Consider the following 8,188-nt stretch of genomic DNA (forward strand, 5'->3'; position numbering starts at 1 on the left):
TGCATCTGTTATATTCAGGGTAAAATGATATTCAGAAAACGTAGGCAAGAGTCTAAGGTAAAAATTTTGTAGTCAATTTTATTTCACAGGAAAATTATTGCCTAATTTGATATAAACCATGTTTTCTTATCTTATTGTCCCTAAATTTTCTATTGTTATAACTTACCATACCAAGAAAAACAAATTTAGTTTCTTTTTTCGTTACTACTGTTATTATTTTGAGGCAATTATAATTTACAAGGAAAAGCAACAGGGAAGTTCTCAATCGTAAACAATAATAAACTCGCATAAAAGCACACCAGTCTGTATCATGAGACATGAGACGATAACTGCTGAAAGTGTATTAAACCAATCGAAATTACACCGTTATGGATATTCCGGGCGTGGCTCAACTATTTGATGAAATCGACAGTAAGTTATTTTTACAGTAGACGCTTTAATTGAAGTAGAAAAGTAGGGTAAAGCTTGCAGTTTCAGTGAGAATTGCTTGGATAGTTGGATTTAATGGATTAAATTAATTTAATCTTTCATTATTTCCATATATGAATCTGGTTAAATTTGGGAGGAATGTATGAATGAAAAATCAGGCTGAGGCAATCTGTGAATGAATAAAGAACACCCATGCTCCAGGCTGTAGAGTAGGGCCTTTTAGCTCGAGATATCGGCGTCTTTTCAAGCTCTCCATCAGCCACATCGACCTTAAATTGGCGTCCATGGCCGATCATAAACTATGGCTCAGGCAGCCATGACCGACCATAAACTATAGATTGCATGATCAGCCCCGCTGTCACCGCGCCCATCTTCAGCTTGTTTGATTGCTTGTATCTGTCACCCGATCACAATGTGCATACGTCTGGCAAGCCCAATGCTACTGCTGAAAAAACTTGTCAATCTATTGTGTTCTAACGTGATCTATTGTGTTCTAACATGATCTATTGTGTTCTAACATGATCTATTGTGTTCTAACATGACTTATTGTGCTGTCTCTTATACACATCTAGATGTGTATAAGAGACAGCGCCGGAACTGCGCGCTACATCGCGTAGTTCAGGTGGCTATGAGCTCGTATGCTTGGGTGCAAAAATGTAGCTCTCACAGGCGCCGGAACTGCGCGCTACATCGCGTAGTTCAGGACTTCAGGTGGCTATGAGCTCGTATGCTTGGGTGCTCAAATGTAGCTCTCACCACCATCGGAACTACGCGCTTCAACACATAGTTACGATCGTAGCGTGGAGATCAATACGGCGCATCGGCCATATCGATCGTAAATCGTGATTTATGGAGAAGCATAATTGGCGACCGGCGTCCAGTGGTGTTAAGTGGCATCCTGCTCGGCGTCTTTGGTGCATGAAATCGGCGTCCTCGACCTATGTTGTGCCATGCTCTACAGTCTGGCCCATGCTTGCTGTCAATTTCACACATTTCTATTGCTCCTGCTTGATTTCTTTCATAAAAAGTTAGAAAAAAGGCAGATTTTTGCCTGCATTTTTTTGTAGAAAATAGATAGTAGGTAGACAATTAATCTAAAAAAAATCTTGCAGCTCCAAAAATGAAAGAAAACTCTAGTTCATAGCTACTTCTTAGCCAGGCTGTAGAGTAGGGCCTTTCAGCTCGAGATATCGGCGTCTTTTCAAGCTCTCCATCAGCCACATCGACCTTAAATCGGCGTCCATGGCCAGTCCAGTGGCATCCACCTTGGCGTCTTTGGTGCATGAAATCGGCGTCCTCGACCTATGTTGTGCCATGCTCTACAGTCTGGCTTCTTAGCAGCAAACAAAAGATTTTTTAGGATAGGGTAAACGCGGTATTATGGTATACTCCGACATCGTGGGTAATTCCGACACCTCTGACCATAGTGGCAAACCAGAGCTTTTTTAGAATCAGTTCATTTTTAATTTCTTCATTTACTCAAGATTTAAACCAATTTCTCAAGTATGATACTGCTGGTATCCAGGATACTTTACTGGTCTACTTATAGGACTCAAAAATGAACTTGAGGGAGAGTCTAAAAAACTCTCTGCTTTGCCACTATGCTTTACTTGTCTACTTATAGGACTCAAAAATGAACTTGAGGGAGAGTCTAAAAAACTCTCTGCTTCGCCACTATGCCTCTGACCTCTCTAGTTTTTCCTTTATATTAGGCTTTGATGCTTTGTCTTAGTTCCATGCATTTGTTGATGGTAAAATAGTGACGTCATACCTTTCTGTGCCAAACTATTGCCAAAACACTAGGTTTGGGCCGTCTGGCAGGAATTAGGAAAATGTTATGATCCAAAGAGAGACAGTGCATGCCACCCAGTGAGGTCATCGAAAAATGCATCAAAGTTGATAGTTGACCTTGCTCTACCAAATAGTAATAAACTGTTTGTGTAGAAAGAATATTATGGCTTGAGACTTTTAAATACATCTGTGAATATATTAGGAATACTTTAAGTATAGGTACTTGTATTAGCTGATTCCAAGTGGTTAAATAAATTAATAGATGATTAAGTTAAGAAATGGAATTAGACACATAAAAACTAATTCCAACACAACTTGAATTGGACACACACAGCTCATTCCAAGCTGTGTGCAAAAATTAAAATTTTCCTAATTAAAAGCTTAATAGCTGTTAATTAAAAGCCTAATTAAGTAGTGTTCAATATTGAATAATGTTCTAATTCAAAGCCCTGTCTTATTCCAATACAGCTCGCACAGCAATCAGAATTCGAACACAAGGATTTCGGAATTACGTATTAGTAGATTTTGAAGCGCGGCCGTAATTCATCTCACAATGTGCCAAATTTAGTCACACACAGCGTTGGAATATAGGGATTTGGTACTTGGTAGGTTTGCATTCTAAAGGCTTTTAAATAAATACGGCAACACTTTGTGACATTTCATCATTGCTGGCGCGTAGTGCAGTGTTTTGAGAGTCGCGTAAAGCAAACAGAACTTGAGTAACGCATATGGTTTTTTTATAGTTTTTCATTTCTCGATGCATCCTTAATGCATCGGAATATACCGCGTTTACCCTAATTTTTTTTTAAATTTCATCATAACAAAATTTAGGATAGGGCAAAAGTAGTGGCAAAGCAGAGAGTTTTTTAGACTCTCCCTCAAGTTCATTTTTGAGTCCCATAAGTAGACCAGTAAAGTATCCTGGATACAATCCTTATCATACATAAGAAATTAGTTTAAATCTTAGGTAAATGAGGAAGTTAAAAATGAACTGATTCTAAAAAATCTCTGGTTTGTCACTATGGCTGATAGGGTAAACGTGGTATATTCCGACACATTAAGGACATAGCAAAATATGAATGGCTATAGAAAAAATCACCACATGCGCAACTCAAGTTCTGTTTGCTTTATGTCACTCTCAAAACACTGCACTACGCGCCAGCAACAATGAAACGTTACAAAATGTTGCCATATATATTAAAAAGCCTTTAGAATGCAAACCTACCAAATCCATATACCTATTCTGATGCTGTGTGACTAAATTTGGCATTTTGTGAGACCAATTTTGTCCACGCTTCAAACTCTACTAATTCATAATTCCGACACTCTTGTGTTTGAATTCCGATCGCTGTGTGAGCTGTACTGGAATACGACATAGCTCAAAATTAGAACACTATTGAATATTGAACACTACTTAATTAGGGTTTCAATTAAGAGCTAATAATCTTTTAATTGAGAAAATTTTAATTTTTGCACACAGCTTGGAACGAGCTGTGTGTGTCTAATTCCAAGCTGTGTCGGAATTAGTTTTTGTGTCTAAAACCGTCTCTTAACTTAATCATCTATGAATTTATTTACCACTTGAAATCAGCAAATACAAGTATACTTGAAGGATTCCTAATATATTCACAGACTTATTTAAAAGTCTCAAACCGTAATATTCTTTCTATACAATGCAAACAGTTTATCACTATTTGGTAGAGCAAGGTCAACTATCAACTTAGACACATTTTTCAATGTTTTCACTGGGTGAAGTGCACTGTCTCTCTTTGGATCTCAACATTTTCCCGCTAGACAGCCCAGACCTAGTGTTTTGGCAATAGTATGATGTCACTATTTCAACCATCAACAAATGCGTGGAACTAAGACAAAGCTTAATATAAAGGAAAAAAGTTGAGAAGTGTCAGAATTACCTACAATGTCAGAATATACCGCGTTTACCCTAGTGCTGGTATTTACAAAACTTTACTGGTCTACTCATCAGACTTGGAAACAATCTTGAGGATGAGTCAAAATAAAGTCTCTTCTTTTTAGACTATATATTCTCTAGTTTCAGCTTGGTAGATAAATATATTCTACACATGGTACCAGGGTGCAGAGTTTGTCTTGCCTTGCCAAGATTTATTTTTTTAGCCCAAAATATTGCAAGCAGTATTCAAGATGCATTATATAGAGCGTCTCCACTACAAGCACAAAAATCCTGTATTGCCAGCAGCTTTCAGCTGTCACTGCATATATCTCTTGTTTATTTTAATTTCTTATATCCCTATGCCTGGAATGTGTTGTGTTACTTGTGTACATGCTGGAGTTTTTGGGGGGGATGTACACCAGGGCATGCTATATATCAATTTTTATATGCTATATGTATTCAAGTGATATATATGTGATAGCCTGATACTGCATAATGGCTAACCAGAGATATTTTAGATTCAGTTAATTTTTATTTTCCTCATTTGCTCAAGATTTAAATCAACATACTATGTATGATAATGCTAGTAATCTTGGTACTTGTTTGGGTATCCATGTTACTTTGCTGGTTTACTTACAGGACTCAAAAGTGAACTTGAGGAAAAGTTTAAAATATATATAACTCAGTACTCATTGCAGTGAGTGACAGAGAGCGCATTTTCTCATCGACAAAAACTTGAGGTCACGGACGGACAGAGGGATGGACAGACAGACAGAAGGACATGGCGAGCACAATAGTGCATTTTTTCCATAAATGAGAAAATGCGCTAAAAACTCTCTGCTTTGCCACTAGGCACCAGGAATGAATGCCAATATACCAAGGCTTTGATTTTTTATGCCTCACTGAGAACCCTAAAAAACATATTCACTGCAGTTAAAGTATGACACTGTCTCTTAGGTGTAGTGGACAATTTGCACTTTGATACTGTATTAGAGTCCAAGTAATTCAGTACATAGAATTGTGCACTGACATTTTTTCTCTGTTTAAGTCTTTTTCTAACCATCTCTAATTATTACTTATACAATGTTTTGGAAAATAGGAATGTTTATTAATTGTACATTTTAGGTTGCTTGTAGATATTGAAGTAATTATGTATATACCAGTATTTATCTCCTAATGATTCTTCAATTAGATCGCTTGACTTCAGTATCGTGCCTTTAGATATTTAAAATCCATTGTTCAATCTGAACTTCTACTGAAAAGTTTGTGGTAAAAAATGGAAAATTAGCAAAAAATAGCCAAATTGTTTTGGCTGGTTTTGTGATTCTTATTTTACAATCTTTTCATAATTACCTATTGAGTTAGAATTTTGATATAATATGATTGTTAAACTGTACATCCAAGTGATTCTTGCGCATACTTCTTGAGCAGAGAAGTTGGTTGTCTACTTGCGTGATGGTCGCACACTCATTGGCATCCTGCGCACCATTGACCAGTTTGCAAATCTCGTTCTTCACCGCACCATAGAGCGGATACATGTGGGAAACAAGTACGGCGATATCGAAAGAGGAGTCATCATCATTAGAGGAGAAAATGTTGTCTTATTGGGAGAATGGGTGAGTTTTGACTTTTGAACGACTGCCCAATTCTGCTTCATTCTGAACAACTTACTCCATGTTGGCGTTTGAGAGCACAGCGTGTGTTATATGGCATTCAATTTTATGAACACAGTTATTGGATGCTTTGAAGAGCATTAGTATCAACCCTCTCACGAATAATCCCGTTTGCTCATCATAACACGGCCAAGCATGATGACAAATAGTTGCTGAATAGAAATCCTGTACACAACAAATTTGAACAATATCAAATTAATGCTAGTAAATTGTTATATTGGATAGGAGCTGATCAATAATTCAATGCACATTCCAATTGTCTAAAAATGAGGTATTTTAAGTGCGAGAACTAAATATTGATTTTGACAGGATGAGGAACGCGCTCGTGTATCAGGGCTACACCAGATATCAGTTGAGGACATATTGGATGCCCAGCGAGAAGAGCAGCAGCAACAACAGCATCAGCAGCTTCTTCGTGCCAAGTTTATGAAGGAGCGAGGCCTAACTTTAACGCCTGAAATTGGTCCTGATGATATGTATTAGCTTTTTCTTGTTGATATAACAAGTCGTGAATGTGTTAACGTTATTATTACTTGATGAGCAGCACCGCGCCTCGAGTACGAGCTTTGTACTAGTGCCAGCAACATTAGGATGAAATAAGGTGATTACCAATGTGATGCAGATTGGGTAGATTCAAACCTCTCTACTTCAGTAACAAAAGTAAGGAAATTACTTATATGCGAATAAAGTAATGAAGATAACTGAACAACACGTGTGACGGCGTGGGTTGACGTTTAATGTTGCTACTCATTTTTTACGATGCAAGTATTGCATCCATTTATTCATCTACGTTTTCTATAAGTTTCAAATTAAATTTGGCCATCAGATACTTTCATTCTCTCTTGATACTCCAGTCTAGTTCTACACAAGACATTGTGGTTAGTAAAAGTATGTAAACTTGGGCCTTACGCTGCTTAGGCTTACTCCTCAACAGTGATCACATTATGTATTCCCTTGTCGAACTTATTTATCAGGTTGATCCCCTTAGTTACGTTCATAGGTTTAAATAAGTTTTACAATTCATAAACCATGTATTTCCGTTGATGGCATCGCACTTTTGAAAGAAGATTACATTGTAAATGTAGCTACCGGGACATGACGGCTGTGAATTGTTTGTGTTGCAAGTATAAGTAAGAATTAATTTGGCTCAATTTCTTCCTCGAATCGATTTTTTTTTACACATCAACAAATATCGCCAAAAATTCTCACTGATGCTTTGCATAGGTAATGAGATGCTAATGTCTCACATGCGATCACTGCAGGGGATTAGTCACCGATTAACTTGTAGGTCTCCCTCGTCATTTTTCCTATCCCTAAAACGCTGTCAAATGCCTCCTGGAACAAAGAACCTGAATAATGCAACTCCTCGTGGACTAAAGAACTTAAATATAACACGTAACTCCGGGATAGATTTCGTTATGTATCAATCTACAAGAACAAGAGATATGTTTGTCATTAGCTGACGATAACTTGCAACATTCAGTACCAAAAAAACTAATAGGCTCATATAGCGCATTCATTTCAATGGATATGCCCTTTTTATGGTGGAAAATAGGTTGTCCGCTGAGCAAAATCTCATGCAAATACTATCATTCCACTTGCATCCGCTAGTATTGATTATTAACACCGAAAATAACCAAACTTGTATAACAAATCCTACAAATAAGTAACAAATCCTTTCTTCAACTTAACGAATTAATTGAATATAGTGAAATCGAATGTATAAATCTTATTGATTCGTATAATCATGAACGAAAACGGTTGCGAATTTTAGGGTTTTCAAAGTGACAAGAGTCTAATGTAGATACTAATAATGAAAATCATGTATATACACAATAGCCTCCCGATATTTATTATTAAAGAAGAAAATAACTCAGTACTTACTGCAGTGAATCTTTTACTCAATGTTTTGAAACAAGAAGATTACATTGTAAATGTAGCTACCGGGACATGACGGCTGTGAATTGTTTGCGTTGCAAGTAAATGTAAGAATTATTTTTGCTCAATTTCTTCCTCAAATCGATTCTTTTGCACATCAACAAATAACGCCAAAAATTCTCACTGAGATGCTAATGTCTCACATGTGATCATTGCAGGGGATTAGTCAACGATTAACTCGTAGGTCTCCCTAGTCATTTTTCCTATCCCTGTAACGCTGTCAAATGCCTCCTGAAACAAAGAATCTAAATAATACAACTCCTCGTGGACTAGAGAACTTAAATATACGTAACTCCGGGATAGATTTCGTTATGCATCAATCTACAAGAACAAGAGATCTATTTGTCACTGGCTGACGATAACTCACAACATTTCGTACAAAAAAAAAACTAATAGGCTCGTATAGCGCATTCATTTCAATGGATATGCCCTATTTATGGTAGAAAAT

General features: G+C 37.0%; 1 protein-coding gene across 1 annotated transcript; it reads left to right on the forward strand.

Annotated features, from left to right (window-relative positions):
- The first annotated feature begins 256 nt into the window (after nt 1-256).
- LOC108671172 (U6 snRNA-associated Sm-like protein LSm1) lies at nt 257-7,799 on the forward strand. Its single transcript, XM_018158666.2, has 3 exons — nt 257-411; nt 5,561-5,745; nt 6,112-7,799. The coding sequence occupies exons 1-3, from the start codon at nt 369-371 to the stop codon at nt 6,283-6,285; spliced, it is 402 nt and encodes a 133-aa protein (XP_018014155.1). The 5' UTR covers nt 257-368; the 3' UTR covers nt 6,286-7,799.
- Nucleotides 7,800-8,188: the final 389 nt, after the last annotated feature.

The sequence above is a fragment of the Hyalella azteca genome, unplaced genomic scaffold, assembly GCF_000764305.2.
Source record: "Hyalella azteca isolate HAZT.00-mixed unplaced genomic scaffold, Hazt_2.0.2 contig5956, whole genome shotgun sequence".
NCBI lineage: Eukaryota > Metazoa > Arthropoda > Malacostraca > Amphipoda > Hyalellidae > Hyalella > Hyalella azteca.

Bases quoted from the DNA above. Each gene is read 5' to 3' on its own strand.
- LOC108671172 (XM_018158666.2), top strand. From the start codon at position 369: ATGGATATTCCGGGCGTGGCTCAACTATTTGATGAAATCGACA. The intron at 412-5,560 runs GTAAGTTATTTT...CTTCTTGAGCAG, and splicing joins ACTATTTGATGAAATCGACA to AGAAGTTGGTTGTCTACTTG. The intron at 5,746-6,111 runs GTGAGTTTTGAC...TGATTTTGACAG, and splicing joins TTGTCTTATTGGGAGAATGG to GATGAGGAACGCGCTCGTGT.